This window comes from Oncorhynchus mykiss, chromosome 24 (genome assembly GCF_057628025.1).
Source record: "Oncorhynchus mykiss isolate SJ-2025 chromosome 24, ASM5762802v1, whole genome shotgun sequence".
In the NCBI taxonomy this organism is placed as follows: domain Eukaryota; kingdom Metazoa; phylum Chordata; class Actinopteri; order Salmoniformes; family Salmonidae; genus Oncorhynchus; species Oncorhynchus mykiss.
Genome location: NC_143045.1, coordinates 26,457,236 through 26,481,227, shown reverse-complemented (window position 1 = coordinate 26,481,227; position 23,992 = coordinate 26,457,236). Strand labels below are relative to the sequence as shown.

Genomic DNA, 23,992 nt, shown 5'->3' with positions numbered 1-23,992 from the left:
TTTGTCAGGGGGAGTCATGGACAAATGTGTTTTGTGTGACTGTCCATTTGACGTGTAATACTGTTAGTAAGAGTATATAATCACAACATGTAGGCTATGAAATAATGCAAGATTTTTTGGGGCATATGCATAGATAGTATATAGGCTAGCCTACTGAATGTCCTTTTCAAAGCCCTTGCGATATATGAAGAGACGTAAGGAGTTATTGGTCACATCCCATGTCTATCACTGTGCGTAAAAGAGGACGTCCTTGTTGAGAGGATAATGATTGGGTCGCGCTCCTCACGTAATCTCTATTAGCAACTGGAGCTCATGTTCTCCATTCGGGTTCAACTGTTCCATTCATATTTCACTGCACCTACAAGTCTAGATCTCCACAATGGCGATAGTTTCTAGTGTCACAGGCTTTGACTTTTGTGGTTATTCCTCGGTTGCTATCTGGATCCAACTGATTGGCTGAACAACATAAAGAACGTCAGACTCTTCTTTTGATTGGACATCCTTCCATCACTGACTGGTCGGGGACTCTGGCTGTGCTTGTTTCTTCTTAGGTCCGGGCAGCACCATCCGGCTTAAGGGAGTCAAAACTGGCAGCTTGTTTTCTAAATACAAGGGACTTTTTAATATTTTTCGTTTTTATTCATATTTTCCTTTAATGGATGTATGTGTGTGCTGCGTAAGGAGATAGTGTGCGGAACAAACTGAACACACTGGATCCAATGGGGAAAATAAGTTGACTGTGCTGTCGGAATAATTTGTTTTTCTCGTTCCAGGAAAAAAAGATAGCTAATTTTACCAACGTGATTTAGATTTCTGGAGTCTGGAGTCTGGGGTAACGGGAAATGTGACATCTGAGGGAGGACAACGGTCCATATCCCATTTCTACAAGACGGCGTAAACGGCAACATTGTATAACACCTCTCGTTCGCGTTCTCGCTTTGATTGGGTATATTTGTTCTCGCAGCCCACTGCTCCATAATATGGGAATTGTTGTTATATGCGGAACGTTTGAAGTATACCACACTGTTCTTGCAACGCCGAATACAAGTGGCTATCAAGCTAGCAACTGTAGCGTGACCTAAAAGCCGAATAACTTCTGCAAATTGCATGCAGCAAAGGCTGTGGAACATCAGCGGTGGTGGACCAGACAATATGGAAAACTTGAGTACATTTGAAAGATGAATGCTGTGCTATTTCCCATGTGATACATATCGGTTTCTCTTTTCATATCAATTAGGGGAAATTGACTTGAGTTTCGTCAGTGGAGAGGGTGCCGCCACTTCCAACATGAGGGAGATCTAGGGCCGCGGATAATTTATTTATTGTGGGGGGTGCGGGTTATTTTCTGTCGCATTTTTATTTGACATTTTTGACAAGGTGCACTGCATTTACATATTAATTATTGTTACAGTTTGGTAGCCTATCTGCTGTCAGTGCATGCGGAAATAAATGACATTACAATAAGTAGGTCAGATCCGTGTAATGATGAGGCTGCTCTCAGAATTATAGCTGACATGTTTATTCAATTCAAACCGTTTCAAGAGTTTTTGATTTTGATTTTATACATCGGGTCACAACCAAATTATCAGTTAAACACCATCTGCCCAATCTCATAGCATATCTTCACCTGGGATATTTTCGCGTAAAATAAACGGCCAATTTTCACCCATATTTCCCTCCATTTCCTTTCTTTTTGATTGTTATTGAGTGAATGGCTCTGTGCGGAACAACGGCTGCCAATGCCGCAAAAATGATGGCTGCATACAACGGTGGCGCCTCGGCAGTTTCTGCCCATCACCCGCACCATCACCACCAACTGCCACATCTCCCACCTCCCCATCTCCACCACCATCACCACCCGGGCCAGCATCACTTGCAACACCCTGGCTCTGCCGCCGCTGTTCACCCTGTACAACAGCACGCTTCTACAGCGGCAGCGGTAATGTTGAACCCGAGCCAGCAGCAACCATACTTTCCCTCGCCAGCTCCTGGACAAGCCCCCGGTCCGGCAGCGGCTGCCGCACCTGCCCAAGTTCAAGCTGCGGCTGTCAAAGCTCACCACCACCATCAACACTCACACCACTTACAGCCGCAGCTGGACATAGAGCCCGACAGACCTATCGGCTATGGAGCTTTTGGGGTGGTCTGGTAAGTGTTACAAATATGTTTACCTCCCTGCTGGATTAGTCTAAGAATGTGTGATGCCGTGTGCACGTGTACTGACCTTGTTTAGTAGGTTACAAAGTTAGATATGAATCCATATGTAGGCCTATGTTGTGATTATGTCAGTAACAGTTAGTTATTCAACATTTTGGTTTCCCATGAGGTGGAAGCACAGGCCAAACATATTCAGAAGTGAGACCTAACTCACCTCCCCTATATCTGGCAAACCTCAACTGAGTTATCTTTATTTACTGATTAGGAGTTTATGAAGCCTATTTATTTTCTATGGTTGAGGTGCAACATGTGAGTGTAAAGGTGGGGGGGAAATGGCTTTTGATACACTGCTCTCTGCTTCAGTGATCTGTTCTGGGGGTAACATCCACAGATTTAACCGATCAACTGTTCTTAAGGTTTGGGATTATGCTTTCACCTGTTTCTGGGCTCTCATCAAGGGGCCAGGGCTCTCAACCTGGCCATGTTCAAGGGCCTTAGTTTTGGAAATAGATTAGTTGGCCTACATTGCACTCTTCACTTCTTTGAGGTACAGCGCACGTGTGAATTCTGGTGGGCCTTGAAGTTGCTACCTGTGCAAAACATTGTTATTACTACTACAGTATTACAGTAGCACTGTTATCACTCAGCAAATGTCCTGTGTGTCTCCGAACATGTCAGTGGTCAGTCATCTCTCACCCCAGTCAAACTCTACCTGCCTGTTTCTTTTCTCCCCTCTAAAAACAACCCAAACACTTCCTTAAGCTACCCTTTCTGTATTTGCCCATCTCAAGGGGCCATATAGGGTGACTCCATGCCAGTGGGAGTGGAAAATCATTTTGGGATCCCAGATTGTTCTGGCAATTCTCACATAAAAATGTTTGACAATGCTTTTAACGTTTGAATAATGATGAAAGTGGCCATTTTAGGCCCTTTTTCAAACCTATACGTGCCTCCTGTAAGACCTTATGACCTGTGAATCATACACGATACAGACAACGTCTAGTGTCATTATACTCCTTATAGTGTGTTTTAACATATGGATCATGTCTAGATTCTGAAATACACATTTTCACAAATTTATTAAACATTACAAATATTAATATGAATATCTCAAAACAGCCATTTTTGATTTGGTTCATTTTAAAACCTATTGTTTGGAACAGTATACTCTACAAGTACATCACATTTCCAGAGTGGGCTCTGCTAATTCTGACATTCTGATCAATGAGCACCACCAACACAGTGAATAGTAAATGCTTTTAAATGGCACTCTCTCTTCTGGTGATTTGCTGAATGTGCAATCCTAAGGGATGGTTGTGATTGGTTAATGATGTATAATATCAATTTCTATCTATAAAATGGGTCATATCATTAAAAGTACCAGAGAACCCACTCTGGAAATTGTATGCGTTTTGAAGAGTATATCGTTCCAAATAATATGTCTAAAAAATAAGCAAAATCAAAAAGGGGAGTTTTCAGAGACTCATATTAATAGTTTTAATGTTGAATAATTGAATGAAAACGTGTATTTCAGAATCTAGACATAATCCATATTTTAGATCACACTGTAATTATACCAAGATGTTGTCTGTATCATGTATGGTTCACGGATCATAAGTTCTTTGTTGGGTCATGGACTCTACAAGGTGTCAAGTGTTCCACAGGGATGCTGGCCCATGTTGACTCCATTGCTTCCCACAGTTGTGTCAAGTTGGCTGGATGTCCTTTGGGTGGTGGACCATTCTTGACACATTCTTGAAACTGTTGAGCTTGAAAAACCCAGAAGCATTGTAGTGCTTGAGACACTCAAACAGGTGCGCCTGGCTCCTACTACCATACCCTGTTCAAAGGCACTTAAATCTTTTGGCTTGCCCATTCACCCTCTGAATGGCACACATACACAATCCAAATTGTCTCAAGGCTTTAAAATCCTTCTTTAACTTGTCTCATCCCCATCATCTACACTGATTGAAGTGAATTTAACTAGGGACATCAGTAAGGGATTATAGCTTTTACCTGGTCAGTCTATGTCATGGAAAGAACAGGCGTTCCTCATTTTTTGTACACTCAGTGTATATGTCTAAAAAGGGCCACTTTCATCATGATTTTAAAAATAAAATGTGTTGTACAAATGTAAAAAGCATTTCAAACATCCTTCCTGCCAATTCTGTTTCTATGTGAGAATTGCCTGAATAATCGGAGATTCCGAAAATATTTTCTTCTGGCATGGAATCGTCCTATAGGTATTTAAGCAATATGTTGTTGGCCACCTAGTCTTCCAATGGACCTAGAGAACCTTTCACCCTATTGCTTACCCTCCTCTGATCTGAAAACAATCACGTGACAAGGGACTGGGCATATATAGGATCTCTGGCTGGGTTTATGTTTGGAGTCGCAGGGTGAGGAGGTCTGCTTGTGGTATTCTTTTTGCTGCGCACACCATTGGTCAGGGTCTCCATCTTCCTCCTTCTCCTCTTCCTGCTCCTCCTCTTCAGTGCATCCCCAGCAACACTAGACCCACCCCGCTACGACTGCCTCTGTAATCTTAGCCTGACCTTTCCTCAAAATCACTTCCTGTTGCTCGTTGTCTGATTTTTAATCTGCACCGCTGCTGCCCGCCTGGATATTTATAGCTCGGCACTCACTGAAGGCACAGAGGTTTTTAGGAGCTCGCCACTCCCTCCCAGAGACCCATCCAGCTGAGCTCTCTAGGCTTCTCATTTGAAAAACAAACTTCCACTCAGACTCAGTCCAATGTGGTTTCAGCACTAAATATGAATCTTGAAAATACAGTTTCAGAATGAGGAGGATGTTTTCAAAGCTTGGTGTGAGGTTTAGTTTGAACTGGCAAACGTCAACAATTTAATGGTTTTCTATTGGTTAAATTCCAATTATTAATGAATCATTGCACTATGTCAGTTTTCCAGCCAGGTGTTCAAGGAATGGTAGTGTTTATTTAAGTTATATTTGTCCTAAAAATCTATAGAAACGGACTATATAGGCTGCATGTGAGCAGACCAACACCAGTGCTGGTCTGGCAGTCACATGATCAGGGATATCCCGAAGCAGTGGTGGCTCCCTTCAACACCATGTTAGAAGTCTGGTTAAAGGCATAAGTAACTGCATGGCTATCCATTCCAGACTAGTGCCAAAATACGGGGCAGGAAACCTGCAAAAGGGGGCTATTAGTTATCAGTGGACCATCTCTCTCGGAGTGCCCTCCAGTGCAGTAAGTGCTCAGCGATGCGTGCAGCTGTGAAACGTGGAGTAAATTGGCTTTGCCCTGGCATTAGAGAGCTTGTGTCATGTGCTCAACTGCATACAGTCCAGATGGAATTTGGCTTCTCAGGTTAAATTTTAATTCCTTTGGCTATCTCTCATTAACTGTACGCTTAAGCCAAGGGCTCTAAAACTGACAGCACATGGCGGTGTAGCCAATCCCTTCCTACGGGCAAGGAGAGTATTTTGTCTTGCATTGAGTGTTTATCCATTAGTTAGGTTATTCATGTCATGACTCATGCATGTTGCAAACTTCAAGACTTTTGGCCAAACATGTTCATTACATTCATGAATTCTAAAGTCATGAAAATACTTATAGATGGTTTATAAATGTCATGGAAACATCAGTAATGAAAAACAATGATTCATATGGGCAGATGCAGAAATTAATTTAGAAAAACAACAAAGGTCATCAGCAACTCATGATTGAGAGTCAAATCTCTTTTCCAATAGTTGTCCTGTAGATTTGGAAGCAAAGAATCTTAGTTACATAATGGTTGGGAATTATTATTTGTGGTGGGCGAGGGAGAGGTTGTTATTGTAAAGTGGGGCCGGGCCGACTTCACGAAGATGATCAGTAAAATCTTTATTTAGAAATTAATTTCAAACTCATTCACTGCCTGTGTTCTTTTAACTCTAGAAAAGGGAAAACATTTTATTTGCAGAAAAAAACATGTATTCATCCCTTTGGAAATCAAAATCCCAGTAGTTTTCAACCACCTTTCTTTCACCTATCCTGTGTTTTCAGATCAGTGTACAAAAGGAGATTAGGATAGCAGCCTATAAAAGAACACCTGTTGAGAAGCTGTCTCCACTCTGATTCCGTCCGTCTGTCCGTCCGTCCGTCCTGGACCCAGCTGATCTCTCTCTACTTCTCAACCAAACTTTACTCTAAAGTCCTACGGGTATTTGTTGTTATCAAAGCAATTACAAAACCATACAATTTGCTTCTGTGAATAACATAGTTGTAAGTAGCATTAGATATTGGTAACATTTAGAATAAAATCATGTTTTTGTGACTGTCAACAAAGGACAGTAGAGCTTGTAGAACATGTCTGTCTTCATATTTTGTGCAGGAGGTGCTGTTTGTTAGGAATGTCCTTTGTTGTTTCATTGCTTATTAATGCAAGAGACGGTTGTTTGGTTAGCATTGTTTCTGTAATGTTTCCTTTCGGTTACTGGCCCAACGCTCTAACCACTAGGCTACCTGCCTCCGCTACACTCTAACCACCAGGCTACCTGCCTCCGCTACACTCTAACCACCAGGCTACCTGCCTCCTCTACATTCTAACCAATAGGCTACCTACCTCCTCTACACTCTAACCACTAGGCTACTTACCTCCTCTACATTCTAACTACCAGGCTACCTGCCTCCTCTACACTCTAACCACCAGGCTACCTGCCTCCTCTACACTCTAACCATTAGGCTACCTGCCTCCTCTACACTCTAACCATTAGGCTACCTGCCTCCTCTACACTCTAACCATTAGGCTACCTGCCTCCTCTACACTCTAACCATTAGGCTACCTGCCTCCTCTACACTCTAACCATTAGGCTACCTGCCTCCTCTACACTCTAACCACCAGGCTACCTGCCTCCTCTACACTCTAACCACCAGGCTACCTGCCTCCTCTACACTCTAACCACTAGGCTACCTGCCTCCTCTACACTCTAACCACTAGGCTACCTGCCTCCTCTACACTCTAACCATTAGGCTACCTGCCTCCTCTACACTCTAACCATTAGGCTACCTGCCTCCTCTACACTCTAACCATTAGGCTACCTGCCTCCTCTACACTCTAACCACTAGGCTACCTGCCTCCTCTACACTCTAACCACCAGGCTACCTGCCTCCTCTACACTCTAACCACTAGGCTACCTGCCTCCTCTACACTCTAACCATTAGGCTACCTACCTCCTCTACACTCTAACCATTAGGCTACCTGCCTCCTCTACACTCTAACCACCAGGCTACCTGCCGCCCCATGGGCCTTCCTGTGCTCTTTCAGAAAGTTGCAGGGAAATATCTAACCACTGATGCATTGTGTTCATGTCTTATGATTAACTTGGGCAAATTTTATGAATTTTCGAATAAGTTCAATACATTTAGTTGATTTCTTGATTTCTCTTGCCTTACCCCGTCAGACACATTGGCCTCTGTGACCTGCATTGAGATGTTGATCAAAAACTGGTCAGATCACTCTCCCAGAAGTCTTTGCAGGGCAGGTGATATAGGTTTAACCTACAAACGCTGTTGAATGAGTTTAAGAGAAGCATTGGGAGGTGAATGACAATCAATGAACGATTAAGGATGACATCAGTTAATTTAACTGTTTAATTGTTAACCTTCAGGTACAATACCTGGGTAAATAAGAGACTAAGTGTATCAAAATATTAGAACACTCAAACGAATACATTGTTGAAAACCTTATTATATCAACCTTTAAGAAAAAGCTAGTCCTGCCTGCAGTTAGTTATTTCATAGTAAAGCCACCTTATTCAGGACGCACTGTGTAGCTCGTCTCTGACTGGGCTTCTGGTAATCCACACGTTATCCAACAGCACTGATTCCAGGGCTGACATGAAGGGAGTGCTGCGTTTACAGTGACCTTTGACCTTCTGTTACTCACAATGACCCTTGCACAGCACACCACCATATCTGCAGCTCAATATCAACTTTAAAGTTCACCAACACAGCATCATCATTTCAAAGGTTGTGTGTATCTAGTTGTGTCCTAGTCAAAAACAAAACACCCCTTTCCCCTTACAGATTACCTACGTTAGCCATTGACTTGCCAGCTTCATTCACTGTAATGTCTTTGTTTTTTGGGATAATTATGAAGCCGGTAGACTGGCTGCCTGAGGCTTGTAGTACCTTGAGCATGAAAGGCTCTCAGACAGCCTGTTCTCTCTACAGTAGCAGCAGCCGTGGCAGTCAGAAGCAGCTCTTATGAGGCCTGCGTTTGGCAGATGCACAGACTGAGAACAGCGGCAAGCGCAGGGCTTACCTTTTGAAGTACTGCTGGGGTGGATGGAGGGAAATACTGTTATGGATGTATGCTTGTTTAACCTTACAGTCAGTCACCTGCGACTGGCAGCTTATCCCAGGCCTCGTTGACCCTGTCCACAGCGCCACACTTCATAACAGCAATCAACAGCTGTTTCAGAATGTTCCTAGTAGGACAGAGGGGGTCCAGATTGTGGTGGTCATGTAACTAGGGGGTTTGGCTTCTATAAACAACATGCCGCTCAAATCAAATTTAAAAACAACTCTCTCCATGTTTGTTTGTTTGGTTTGTCCGTTTCTCAGCCAAGATCGGCTAAAGAGAAAGAAGCCTCACAACCGAGAGAACACACTGTCTGATGTCAGGTGTCATGTGTGAATGTTTTGTAATCGGAGCAATTGGTCGGCCCTAGATTGTATTTTTTTTCAAATGTAATTGTTGAGGATGAAGCAGAACTCAAATGAATGTTAAACTACTAAATCAGAGAGTCTCTAGCTTTGCTAAAGCAGGGATGACAAATACTTGACACAATGTCCCTCTCATCCTGGGAAAATTAACGTGTTAATTAAAAATGCACTGCCAAAGATGACATCTTGATTTAAAGGCCTGGCACTTAACACATTCCTCATGTTTATTTTTAGCTTCTCTAGTAGTCGCTGCATTTGGTTGTGAGCACATTTCCCATCGGCCTCCTCGGGATCCTATGCTGAGAATAGGGATCTAGGGATTCATATTTACCTGCAAATCAACTGTTCTTACTGGTTTGTTACAGACATAGTAGTCATTCTAGACTCTTCCACACATAAACCTGTCTTCACATTAGAGGTCGACCGACTATGATTTTTCAACACCGATACCGATTATTGGAAGTCCAAAAAAGCCGATTTTATTTAAAAATTGTATTTAATTTTTAAAAATTGTATTTAAATTATTTTATTTCTTTATTTGTAATAATGACAATTACAACAATACTGAATGAACACTTTTATTTTAACTTAATATAATGCATCAATCAAATCAATTTAGCCTTAAATAAATAATGAAACATGTTCAATTTGGTTTAATAAATAAATACAGTGCCTTGCGAAAGTATTCGGCCCCCTTGAACTTTGCGACCTTTTGCCACATTTCAGGCTTCAAACATAAAGATATAAAACTGTATTTTTTTGTGAAGAATCAACAACAAGTGGGACACAATCATGAAGTAGAACGACATTTATTGGATATTTCAAACTTTTTTAACAAATCAAAAACTGAAAAATTGGGCGTGCAAAATTATTCAGCCCCTTTACTTTCAGTGCAGCAAACTCTCTCCAGAAGTTCAGTGAGGATCTCTGAATGATCCAATGTTGACCTAAATGACTAATGATGATAAATACAATCCACCTGTGTGTAATCAAGTCTCCGTATAAATGCACCTACACTGTGATAGTCTCAGAGGTCCGTCAAAAGCGCAGAGAGCATCATGAAGAACAAGGAACACACCAGGCAGGTCCGAGATACTGTTGTGAAGAAGTTTAAAGCCGGATTTGGATACAAAAAGATTTCCCAAGCTTTAAACATCCCAAGGAGCACTGTGCAAGCGATAAAATTGAAATGGAAGGAGTATCAGACCACTGCAAATCTACCAAGACCTGGCCGTCCCTCTAAACTTTCAGCTCATACAAGGAGAAGACTGATCAGAGATGCAGCCAAGAGGCCCATGATCACTCTGGATGAACTGCAGAGATCTACAGCTGAGGAGGTATGACAATCAGTCGTATATTGCACAAATCTGGCCATTATGGAAGAGTGGCAAGAAGAAAGCCATTTCTTAAAGATATCCATAAAAAGTGTTGTTTAAAGTTTGCCACAAGCCACCTGGGAGACACACCAAACATGTGGAAGAAGGTGCTCTGGTCAGATGAAATCAAAATTGAACTTTTTGGCAACAATGCAAAACGTTATGTTTGGCGTAAAAGCAACACAGCTGAACACACCATCCCCACTGTCAAACATGGTGGTGGCAGCATCATGGTTTGGGCCTGCTTTTCTTCAGCAGGGACAGGGAAGATGGTTAAAATTGATGGGAAGATGGATGGAGCCAAATACAGGACCATTCTGGAAGAAAACCTGATGGAGTCTGCAAAAGACCTGCGACTGGGACGGAGATTTGTCTTCCAACAAGACAATGATCCAAAACATAAAGCAAAATCTACAATGGAATGGTTCAAAAATAAACATGTCCAGGTGTTAGAATGGCCAAGTCAAAGTCCAGACCTGAATCCAATCGAGAATCTGTGGAAAGAACTGAAAACTGCTGTTCACAAATGCTCTCCATCCAACCTCACTGAGCTCGAGCTGTTTTGCAAGGAGGAATGGGAAACATTTTCAGTCTCTCGATGTGCAAAACTGATAGAGACATACCCCAAGCGACTTACAGCTGTAATCGCAGCAAAAGGTGGCGCTACAAAGTATTAACTTAAGGGGGCTGAATAATTTTGCACGCCCAATTTTTCAGTTTTTGATTTGTTAAAAAAGTTTGAAATATCCAATAAATGTGGTTCCACTTCATGATTGTGTCCCACTTGTTGTTGATTCTTCACAAAAAAAAACATTTTTACATCTTTATGTTTGAAGCCTGAAATGTGGCAAAAGGTCGCAAAGTTCAAGGGGGCCGAATACTTTCGCAAGGCACTGTAATTTTAAGAAAGGCATTGATGTTTATGGTAAGGTACATTCGTGCAACGATTATGCTTTTTCGCACATGCGCTTTTGTTAAATCATCCCCCGTTTGGCGAAGTTGGCTGTCTTTGTTAGGAAGAAATAGTCTTCACAGTTCGCAACGAGCCAGGCGGCCCAAACTGCTGCATATACCCTGATTCTGTTGCACAGAACGCAAGAGAAGTGACACAGTTTCCCTAGTTAAAAGAAATTCATGTTAGCAGGCAATATTAACTAAATTTGCAGGTTTAAAGATATATACTTGTGTATTGATTTTAAGAAAGGCGTTGATGTTTATGGTTAGGTACACATTGGTGCAACGACAGTGCATTTTTCACGAAGGCGCTTGTTAAATCACCCGTTTGGCGAAGAAGGCTGTGATTCAATGATAAATTAACAGGCACCGCATCGATTATATGCAAAGCAGGACAAGCTAGATAACTACACATGGGTGATTATGTTACTAGTTTAACTAGTGATTATGTTAAGATTGATTGTTTTTTATACGATATCTTTAATGCTAGCTAGCACCTTACCTTGCTGCACTCGCATAACAGGTAGTCAGCCTGACACGCAGTCTCCTCGTGGAGTGCAATGTAATCGGCCATGATCGGTGTCCAAAAATGCAGATTACCGATTGTTATGACAACTTGAAATTAGCCCTAATTAATCGGCCATTCTGGTTAATCGGTCTACCTCTACTTCACATACAGCAAAACGTACCAGCTGTGGTCACCTCTGGTGACCAGCTGGCGTGACTCAGTGTTTGGTTGTCACTTGTGGAATTTCCATGGAGGAGGGCTGGGAATGCCCATGACTAACGTGCCAGCTTAGCCCAGTGTGCTCTGTGATCCATGCATGCTAGAGCTAAAGTAATATTTATATCCCTGGACATTGGCCCACTGTACAGAGGGAGAGGTAGAGACTTTGCTGATTACAGCATCCTGAGGAGATGGGCAGATAAGGCCATCAATTTAGAAGGCTATGAGGAAGAGGAAGAGGGGAGCCTAGCGTCTAAGGGTGTTTTCACATATAGTCCTCTTTTAAAATAACTAATCTCAGTCCTCTTGAAAGTGAAACAAATTTGGGGTGAAAAAAAGTTAAATAAATCAGTTCTCGTGGTATTCACACTACCCTTGCCTTTGAATGAGGACTCTTCTCTTTTGCCAGATCACTTTAAGAAAATGTTGCCCTACTCCTTTCTATTCACATTACTATGTTTACATCATTCAGGACAAGTCATACCATTTAGGAAGCTAGTAGATTGCATTTAGTTAACACGATAACACGAATACATAATTATAATCCAAATATAATATTTACATGTAAATATTACTTGTAACAGGATAAATAGCCGAAGAAAAACTGCAGATTGAATAATGCTATAATTGAAAAGTACACTCAATGTAGGCTATTGCAGCTTTAAGAGCTTGCATTGATGTTGTACCCCTATGATGTGGTTCTCACCAAATATGTTGTCGTTTTCTCACATTATTTAAACCACGCAATCAAATAAATAGCTGATGAAGCTCCTTCGTAGCTATAGATCACATGTCGCAAACAAATAATCTAAACATTGTGTCAGTACAAACCTTTTTTGGAATATCTGTGCATCCTTGACAATCGCTACTCAATGTTCAAAAACAGTAGAACCTCCCCCTAGACTCCTGCGTGACAGCGTTTGATTGCCTCTCTGACATGTGTTGTCGTCCTCGTACTCTTCCCGCTTCTACCACTACAGTCCCTCCCGGGGCGGCACGGACACATTTTTTAAAGCATTATCTGGCTCCATAAGTGTCTCAATACAGGAAACGGTGCAAATAGTCATTCATTTAAGTGTTTTTTAAGAATAATTATTGAATCTGAATGAAGCTCTAAACAATTATGCTCAATTCTCTGTAGCAATAGGCCACATTAGCTAGTGTTTGTCAATTGAGACCAACTGGCAGTTAATAATGTCCACTGTGCTGCTAGTAAAGTTCTATTATACTTGAAATGCCAGTTGGGCAATACTTCTTGCATATGAGTTGTATGCTCATTGAACTTTGTTGCTTTTATGGATTTTGTCTTGTTGTTTTTTGTTCTATGTTGCTCTGTCTGTATGCTACGTCTTGCTTGTCCTATGTTGCTCTGTCGGTATGCTACGTCTTGCTTGTCCTATGTTGCTCTGTCGGTATGCTATGTCTTGCTTGTCCTATGTTGCTCTGTGTGCATGCTATGTCTTGCTTGTCCTATGCTGCGTGTGCTCACTGCTCATTGATTGTCTCTATTGTTATTGTAATTGTTTTTAATAACCTGCCCAGGGACTGCGGTCGAAAATTAGCCGGCTGGCTAAAACCGGCACTTTTACTGAAACGTTGATTAATGTGCACTGTCCCAGTAAAAATAAAATAAACTCAATAATAGCTTTTTAGTGATGCATTGAAAGAAGAATGGGTAACACATGGGCTTGAAATTGTTATTATAACTATGCAGTAACATTGTCGTATTAACATATTGTTATACTGTACTTTAGTAATTGCATTTTTGTTACAACAGGAACAGTGACTGCTACTTATACCATTTGCATAACTCAAATTACGGTAGCTTATATTGCGATGAAAGTAAGAAAATCACTAGCATAACATTTGCTAATAATATGGTACTTTAAAATGCATTTATAAACTGGTGTTTCAAATCATTTGTGTGACAAATTCTATCCTCTATGTTCAGTTGTCAAAGTAATTCATTCAAATTGTATTGCTTTATGTGATTTAAAGTTGAATTTTCTTACTTTAAAATTGCCTCTTGAAACTAATGGTGATGCAGTAAAGTGCATGTGGATATTTCACACTTCCCACAAATCAAGGAGGGGGGGTTTCTCCTAGCCTGAATGGCCTAGAGCAATCAGAACTGTGGATATCAGAGAATCAGGTGTCCTTTTGAGAATCTATTCAACTGTTGAATGTGTTTTGGCAGGACGGTCCCAAAATCAGGGGACCATGTTCAAAACAAGTGAATTTCACTTTAACATGTTATCCCCAGCATAGTACTCAGTGCATCTCCCCCCGCCCCAGACTGTAATCCTGAACCCTTTCCTCTACTGTTGATAAACCATGACAAACCATACAATGGTTTGATGTAGTTTCCTTTGACCTAATCTGCAAGGTAGTGTCATCAACAGCCAGAGGTTTTGACACAGATGCAGCAGTTGGCTAGCATTTACTGTGACTTGTTTTCCGTAGAGTGGGAAAGCTTTTTTTCTGGGTGGCTAGCCTGAGATGTAACGGGTGGCTTGGCTTGTGGGTTGGTAAGGGGGACCTTGGGTGTGTCTGCTGCTGTAGGCCGTGCTATCTGTGTGTAACACCTTCCGCTTGGCACAGTCCAGGCTGCCACTCACCACTACCTGCTGACGTCAAGTAAAGGGCTGCCCTGGAGAGATCACACGGTGAACTGCATGGACCGGTATCTCGCTCTCAATTAGCCCGGCTAACTTTCAGCTAGAGTGTGTGTTCCCTCCACAGCTTCTTCACCCAGGTTGTTGCTGACTCGGGGTCTCTGCAACTAACACAATAATCAATCATGTCCTTCAGAGCAGCAGCTGCACTGGATGTAATTGTTCCTTTTCTGCCATTAATGTTGATTTTGTTTTCCTTGTAGTGGGCATAGTTTATCTTGTGGCTGCTACCTAGTTTCCTTCAGCATTACTGACAAGCTTATGTCCTTCCTAGCCAGCCAAGCACATCCCTCTCCCAATGATCCTCCTTTGTTAGGCGGCAACCATATGGTTGGCTCCCTGATCCTATTTGAAAGGGTTTACCATGGGGGGTAGTGTGTGTGTGTGTGTGTGTGTGTAGCTGGCTGAGAGGGCTTCGCTCTGCTAATGACCCAGGATTGCCCTTCTGCCCCTGGCTGTACTGAGCTTCTGCTACAGCAGCCTCTTCACCTTATAGAGCCTAGGCTGGTTGAGCCCCAGTGGCCCTTGCTAGCTAGAGAGCAGGACTGACACCAGGGGCACATACATCTTTTTAAACTCTGTAACCCCACCATAATACCATGCAGTACAGTTAATGGGGCCTCTTATTCCTACATTACCAAGATATTCTTCTATGTCAGAGAGCAGGTAAAGAAGGCAGGAGAAGCAGGCTGAATGTACTGTGCTGGGTGTGTAAGCAGTACACTAACAGAACAGAGGGAAGAGGCAGGTGCTCAAACCTCTGTGTCTACAGGGAACTTCACAAGTGTCTGCTGTGTTTTCTTCCTCTATTGTACTTTGAAGAGAGATGAAATAAAATATTTGATTTCTGTTGGAAGAGAAAAGAAGCGGTTATAGAGAATCATCCACTTTACAGACACACACACACTTTGCAGCATACAGGCAGGCTGGCACTCCACTGTGTGCCTGTGTTTTTGACTGTGAGCCAGGAGGGACACGAGTTGTGCTATAAACCATTATCTGCTATCTTTCCCCTGGGCCTCCACTGTCTATGGCTGATTGATCCTGACATAGCTGCTGCGGTGCACTGTGTGTTTGTGTGTGTGTTAAAATGTGTGTGCACTGGTATCTGCATTTATTATTCTGTGATTATTTGTGCGTCAGTGTGTGTGAATGTATAAGAGTGTGTCGTTGTGTTCAATATTCTGTCTGTGTGGACGTGTTTAACTATTCTTCTAGGGACCAGAAGTCCCCACAAGAATAGTGAACAAACAAACATTTTACCTACTGGGGACATTTTGTTAGTCCCCACAAGGTCAAATTGTATTTTTAGGGGGTTTAGGGTTAGAATTAGGGTTAGGAGCTAGGGTTAAGTTAAGAGTACGGGTTAGGTTTAGGGGTTAGGGAAATTAGGATTTTGAATGGGACTGAATTGTGTGTCCCCACAAGGTTAGCTGTACAAACTGTTTGTGTGTATAGCTCCTGTTCTTTAGTGTTTCGTGCCTGGAGTGATTTGCTAATATTAGCCTGTACGATCATTAACATTTCTAATTAACACAATTCCATTATTTTTGGGAAGAACAAGGGGATGATGTCACAGGCAGTTGATGAATTAGAAGATGAGTGAGGCAACTGTGGGAGAATGGCAACAAAAACATGAGAGAGTTTACCTCAGTCCTCTCACTTGAACATCTAATCCAATTACATAACAAAATGCCCTCAGTCCATTTCAAGCCTCTCAAATTCAAGTGGCTTCTTTGGGACTGTGATAGCATGAACACATCAATTTGTCAACGGAAATGAACTGACCTTGTTTAACACCCAGCATAATGGGAATCCAATGTGGCATAAGATGGCTGCCATACGCATTGTATGGTGCTTGAAATCAATCGTCATCCAATCAACCTGGATCCTGGATCCTATCATTGAAAAGAGCCAGGGACCCAATCAACTGGTCAAAAGATGAAACCGAGCTAACGTTTAAGCTGCCGCTTGTCCAAGGGAAAATAAATACCTTGAGACTGGTGTACAAACATGTTTGATGGGTCATAGTTGATGTGAGGGGAAGTCCAGTAACAAGCAGTGAGACACTGTAGATGTTGATCGAGCGATCCATCAGAACAGCTGTCAGTATAGTTGTCCCAGCTTCGGGAAAACAGGACATCCAGTCAGTCATTTTCTGTTTTGAAACAGCAGTTGGTGTCACCCCGTAGCAATGTAAAGAAAGTGTCAAAGCAGAATTCAGGTCTTGTGAGTGGGTACTTTATTTTGCGAGCCTTCTGTGCGACTTCCGGTGCACATTATTAACTGTGAACACTGAGGCTGTACTCACTTTGTTACCGTTTCAGACAGTGGTCAATAGGCTATTGTGGCTATTTAAGCATAATGTAGGCCTATCAACAAAACCAATGAAACAAATTCCATAACATTTCCACATGGATACAGAGCATTTGGAAAGTATTCAGACCCTTGACTTTTTCCACATTTTTTTTAACGTTAAAAAAAACACATTATTCTAAAATTGATTAAAATTGATTAAATTGTAGTTTTTTTTCCTTATCAATCTACACACAATATACCACATTTTAGAAATGTTTTAAATGTTTTTTTTTTATAAAAAACATATCAAAATTACACAAGTATTCAGACCCTCTACTTAGTACTTTGTTGAAGCACCTTTGGCAGTGATTACAGGGTATGATGCTACAAGCTTTGCACACCTGTATTTTGGGGAATTTTTCCCATTTTTCTCTGCAGATCCTCTCAAGCTCTTTCAGATTGGACAGCATGATGCTGCCACCACGCTTCATTGTAGGGATGGGGCCATGTTTCCCCTAGATGTGACACTTGGCGTTCAGGCCAAAGAGTTCAATCTTGGTTTCATCAGACCAGAAAATCTTGTTTCTCATGGTCTAAGATGCCATTCCCGACGAAGGCTCTTTCCCCCCGATTGCTCAGTTTGGCCCGGTGGCCTGCTCTAGAACAAGTCTTGGTGGTTCCAAACTTCCATTTAAGAATGATGGAGGCCACTGTGTTCTTGGGGACCTTCAATGCTTTATAATGTTTTGGTACCCATGCCCAGATCTTGCCTAGACCCTGGCGAGGATGAGGAAATCCGTCCACTCCCATGCTTCACAGGATGGTGCAGGCCTCCAACAGATAGAGAAGCCCCGCTCAATCCAGAGCAGGGATGGAATGTTGCCGACTTCGAAATCGTAGGGGAAAGAGTAGGAATATGTACAGCGGCTGCAGACAAAGGTACCCCCAGTGACGAAGGTGCAGGAAGATCAGGCTTCAGGGCGCCAGAACTATTCGTTGTTTGTATCCGCTCCGGGCCTTTCGTTGGGAGTGTAGACTGCTTTACGGGAGGCCGCTGTCTTCGGCTTCCACAGCTCGTGTTACGCAACCATCATTGATTGACATGCTCCTCTTGCTGTGCTCCTTCGACTCCGCTATCAGATGGGGAGGAGAGGCAGGAGATGGCTCCCCTGGCGAACGAACTCCAGGCAACACCAGTCATTCGGATAATGACAAATGACGAGACAGAGATGCATCCATCATGCGTGAAGGCCGTCTAGCCACCGGCGTAGAAAAGGTAAAAAACATTCCACTGCGTTTTCCCCAGTTTCTTACGTAGTCTGGCTACCTGCATGATCAAGGAAGCCACCTTAAGCCTATAATCCTCGGCAAGCAAACAATTACCGCATTGGAACGGAGTAGATACAGCTACTACAGCGCTGGAACCGTTCATTTAGTTATCCAGACAGAGGGCTCCATTGGAAAACTAATCTGGGATCTTGATGGCTAACGTTAGCAGCTTAGCTAGGTTAGCGGCTCGTCCGTTCTAACAGTTAAGTGGGATTCCGGGACAAGAAATAGCGGTCCTAGCTGTTAAAAGCTAACTGCGTCAAGTTCGGTATTTATGTTTAAACAAAAGATTGGTTATGTTTTAGTTAAAATAACAAACCGATTGTATTCAGCTGCACACTCTGACGTCAGGACCAAAACAAGTATGCACGCCTTTCCTATGTACTTCTCAGTAGTTGGTATTCAGACTTACCTTATGGAGGCGTATAAGGATCTACTTGTTATGCCACACCCTGATCTCCCTTCTCCCCTCATTATCCCCTGTATATTTATACCTGTGTTTTATTTTTGTCTGTTGCCAGTTCGCTTTGTCCGTCAAGCCTACCAGCGTTTTTCCCCTTGCTCCTGTCTATTTCTGTAGTTCCTGTTTTCCCGGTTTTTATCATTCTGCCTGCCCTGAGCCTGCTTGCCGTTCTGTACCTTGTCACACCACCCTGGATTATTTACCTCTGCCTGCCCTGACCCTAAGACTGGCTGCCGTTTGGTACCTTTTGACTCTAATTTGGATTTACTGACCTCTGCCAGCCCTTGACCTATCGGTTTGCCTGCCCCTGTTCTAGTAATACACTTTTGTTACTTCGACACTGTCTGCATTTGGGTCTTCCCTAAAACATGAGAGTACAAACTGGCCCTGACTGACCCAGCAGACTCAGACCAGTTCCATAATGGTGTTTCCCTGCAAGGAGCCACCGTTGAATGTCACAAGGAGTTACTGCAATGTCTTATGGAGGGACTCCATACACTGGCTGAACGCCATGACCAGGCATTCGAGACTTTGCTGGAGCAATTACTCGGATTCCCCACTGGGCAGCGGGTCACACCCATAATCTCCCAGCCTACCCCATTGTCCTGCGAACCCCGCTTCCCCTTTCGGAGCGCTATGCTGGAGATTCCGGAACCTGACAGGCTTTTCTCTACCAGTGCTCCCTCATTTTCGAGCTGCACCCTTCTTCGTTCCCCTCAGACCACTCAAGGATAGCGTACATCATAACGCTGATGTCCGGGAGGGCACTCGACTGGACTACGGCTGTGTGGTGGCAATTGTCCGCCGTCTGCCTCAGTCTAGAGGAGTTAGTTGCGGAAGTTTGGAAGGTGTTTGATTCTCTGTTGTCTAGGAGAGAGGCTGCTTGTAAGCTGCTCCAACTATGTCAAAACTCACATAGTGTGGCAGACTACGCATTGGATGTTTCCACGTTGGCAGTTGAGAGTGTCTGGAACCTGGAAGCATTGTTCAACATATTCCTTCACAGACCTGTCTATATTGTGGAGGTACGGGACATTTCGAAGCTACCTGCCCATTAAAATACCAGGCTCATCAAGAAGGAGTGAGTACTCTGGTGGGCCTTATGGATAACTTTTCCTCTCCCCTTACTCGCACCCCTTTCCATGCCATCCTGCTGTGGGGGAACCAGTCAAAATCTCTCTGGTTACTCATTGACTCTGGGGCCAATGAGAGATTTTTGGACGCTATCCTGGCGTCCGAGCTGGGCATCTCCACTCAACCCATCTCTATTCCCATGGACGTTAGAGCTCTGGACGGGCACTCTATAGGCCGGGTCACTCACAATACCACTCCCATCAACCTACAAGTGTTAGGGAACCACAGCTAGGCAATCCAATTTATGCTGATTAAGTCTCCTCAGGTTCCCGTGGTATTCTCTTTGCTCCAAGCGACACAATCCCATCATTGACTGGACTGCTGGTGCCATTAAGGGCTGGAACACGTTCTGCCACGCCCATTGTCTGAAGTCAGCATATCCTGCCCGGAATGTCTTCCCGTGGGCTCGGATGTTGCCCCGGATCTCTTTTAATTCCCACGGAGTACCAGGACCTTCAGTAAGGCCCAGGCCACTTTGCCGACCATATGACTGCGGGATTGACCTTCTCCTAGGCATCACTCCGTCCCGGGGACGACTGTACTCTCTGTCGGGTTGGGAGACCAAGACTATGGAGAGCTACAGTGGGGCAAAAAAGTATTTAGTCAGCCACCAATTGTGCTGTCGGGCTGTATCACCGCCTGGTACGGCAACTGCTCCTCCCACAACCGTAAGGCTCTCCAGAGGGTAGTGAGGTCTGCACAACGCATCACCGGGGGCAGACTACCTGCCCTCCAGGACACTTACACCACCCGATGTCACAGGAAGGCCATAAAGATCATCAAGGACAACAACCACCCGAGCTACTGCCTGTTCACCCCGCTATCATCCAGAAGGCGTGGTCAGTGCAGGTGCATCAAAGCAGGGACCGAAAGACTGAAAAACAGTTTCTATCTCAAGGCCATCAGACTGTTAACCTTTTTGGGATAGGGGGCATCATTTTCACTTTTGGATGAATAGCGTGCCCAGAGTGAACTGGCTCCTACTCTGTCCCAGATGCTGATATATGCATATTATTATTAGTATTGGATAGAAAACACTCTGAAGTTTCTAAAACTGTTTGAATGATGTTTGTGAGTATAACCGAACTCATATGGCAGGCGAAACCTAGAGAAAGATCCAACCAGGAAGTGGGACATCTGAGGTTTGTAGATAACCGGATGTCTGTGCCTGATGGTGTCCGCTCCTCGGTCCTGGAGTGGGCTCCTGTCGCTCCAACGCTTTTGGTGGCCTATCATGGTCCCGGACGTCTCCGCATTCATCGCTGCCTCCATGGTCTGTGCGCAGAACAAGACTCCCCGCCAAGCACGGCTGGTCTTCTTCAACCACTGCCTGTCCCTCACTGTCCCTGGTCTCACATATCCCTGGACTTTGTCACGGATCTTCCCCCGTCTGATGGCAACACCACCATCCTGACAGTAGTGGACTGGTTTTCCAAAGCCGCCCACTTAATTCCTCTCCCCAAGCTACCCTCTGCCAAAGAGATGGCCCAGTTCATGGTGCAGCACGTCTTCCGGATCCATGGACTCCCGGTGGACACGGTCTCCGACCAGGGTCCTCAGTCCGGTTCTGGAAGGCGTTCTGCACGCTCCTTGGGTTGTCGGCCAGCCTGTCTTCCGTGTTCCACCCCCAGTCCAACGACCAGCCGGAGCGAGCCAACCAAGACTTGGAAACGATTCTTCGCTGCCTGGTGTCCGCCAACCACACCACCTGAAGCCAGCAACTAGTGTGGGTCAAATACACCCCACGGGTCTCTCGCCCTTTTGAGTGTTCTCTGGGCTATCAGCCCCCGCTCTTCCCTGAGCAAGAGGAAGAGATTGTCATACTGTCGGCCCAGATGTTTGTCCTCTGCTGTCATCATACCTGGAAGAGAGCCCAGTCAGCCCTTCTCAAGACCACCTCTAGGTATCGACGACAAGCGGCCTGTCACAGGACCCAGGCTCCCCGGTATCAGCTCGGGCAGAAGGTATGGCTGTCCACCCGGGATCTGCCACTCCGGGTGGAGTCCCACAAATTTCTCCCCGGTTTATCGGCCCATTCCCTATCTCCAAAGTCATTAGCCCCTCTACTGTCTTCTGTTGCCCCGTACCCTACATATACATCCCACTTTTCATGCGTCTAAAATCAAAATCATGTCTCACAGACCTTTGCCTCCTCTTTGTTAATTCAAATCACACCATTTTTTGTGTCTCAATCTTTCTGGTGAGATAAACTAAATGGACTACATGATGAAATTGGCATTGACACAAAAATAATCAAGACATGGCGTAGGCCACTCTTTCTCACCACAGACATTCAATCATCTTCCTATTCTCTTGCTGTCACCAACTCCTCCCAATCTGATTATCTGGCGAGATTAGACTGGAGAAAGTGACCCAGTGGTGCTGTGATCTGTGTCTCTCTCTCCCTAAAACAATTTCTTAAAACCTTCTTGCGTCTGTCACTTTTCATCCTCCATGTTCTTCTCTGCCCTGGGCATGTTAAAAATGCTTCCGTTGTGCATCTGTGACTGTAATTACACTTTTTAAGAATAACTCTAACACTTTTTATTTTTAAATAACTAGGTCGTTGACACCTCTACAGAGCTTTGAAACAAGCAGAGGGAGCGCTATGCTATCTGTCACCAGATCGTCTCAAAAGCCCTGTTTGAACAGCCATAGGTTGTTTGACACTAACACATGCATGGGTGTATGTGAGCACGACCACTACAGTAGGCTGTGCTCAACCTCTTTAAAGGCCTCACTATTACGTCTGTTACTACTGTTTCTGCCAATTTAGCATTGATGTGTTCTTCTCCCATAGAGACTAATTCAAAAGTTTAAAAAAACAAAACACGATTGTGATGTGAACCCAATGGGATATGTTGTCCTACTATAAATTAAACTACTACATTCTTTCATCCAGAAATATAATTGAAACTCAAGCTAAACTATGAAAAGCCATCTCATAACTGTTAAGAACTTTGAAGTAGTGCTACTCAATAAATATCTGTTTCCCACAGGCACTTTATGTTAGATGTGAATAAAAGTGTTAGAGCCCTACTTCTCCAGTGAGGCAAATGGGATTCAGTTAGCAGGCAATGAATGGCTGGCCATAATGTGGTGTCTCTCTCTCTCTGGTGCCATCCCTGCAGCACTCTTCTGTGCAGCACTCTTCTTCATTTGTCAGCTAATTGTTGGAGAGGTTGCTAATGGCTACAGCAGATGCTGCTGTTTGCAGCACAATAACTGTTTCTGGGTATTGTGATTGTAGGAGATTCGTCTCTCGTAACAGTCGAGCTGGCCAGCACTAGCCAGTTTTGGTTCTGGGTTCCCAGATTAGTAAGAGGTAGACGTGGAAGTGTGTCATGTGAACGAGAGGGGCCTCACACGCTGTCCCCATCACCCCTCACTGCTGCCATGCAAGCATATGATAATTATTCCCCATACTGTTGTTGTGTATTTTAATGTGTATATTGTATTTTGATATGTTTTATTCTGCAAAACAGGCCTCATCTGGAATAGAGATAAATAAAAATGTATTTAACCCGATTCCCGTGGTGAGGTTTGAGCTTTTTAACAGAAAGAATCAGTCCTTCTAATTAGGCTTGGGAGGTATTCAGATTGTCATACCTTCATACCAACCTTGTGCCATCTCGGGATATTCAGTAATACTGGCACTGAATACAAGGGGAGCTATTTTCAAACCCCACTGAGCCTCTGTAATCTGAAAGTTAGCAATGCTAACAAGTACATGTAAAATCCCATAGGGAATGCCAGCTAAATGCTAATGAGCACATTGCGAACATCTCTGACAAACTATTAGCAGGACAGACACCCCCAGCTCATAAAGTTATGCAAGTAACAAAAGAATGCTACTCTGTTTTGCTGCACTCACAAAACAAATATTAGACAGCAAGGCTCTTAACCCAGAAGGGGATTCTCTGCTGTTACCAAGAGAAGCTTGATTTTGCAGGAAGCTAACCACTTAGATAACTACCTACTAAATTAGCAAACCAAATTCACAACTGCAGAGCATTTTGAAAAATGTAGATAGTTAATAGTTTCTTAGTAATAAGAAATCTTGCTGGCAAACATTTAGTTGTGAATTCCGTACTGTAACTATAGCACCTGGTGTGTGCTGCACAACAGTGAATTGTTGTGTGCTCATAAACAAACACCACGTGACTGGGGACTACCGGTAAGCATCAT

General features: G+C 43.6%; 1 protein-coding gene across 1 annotated transcript in view; it reads left to right on the top strand.

Annotated features, from left to right (window-relative positions):
- The first annotated feature begins 295 nt into the window (after nucleotides 1–295).
- Nucleotides 296–23,992, top strand: part of LOC110504071 (serine/threonine-protein kinase NLK) — an 82,235-nt gene continuing 58,538 nt past the window's right edge. The window contains exon 1 of the mRNA XM_021582889.3: nucleotides 296–2,148. Within this exon, the coding sequence (XP_021438564.1) occupies nucleotides 1,712–2,148 (437 nt within the window). The 5' untranslated portion in view covers nucleotides 296–1,711. The remainder of the gene's footprint in view (nucleotides 2,149–23,992) is intronic.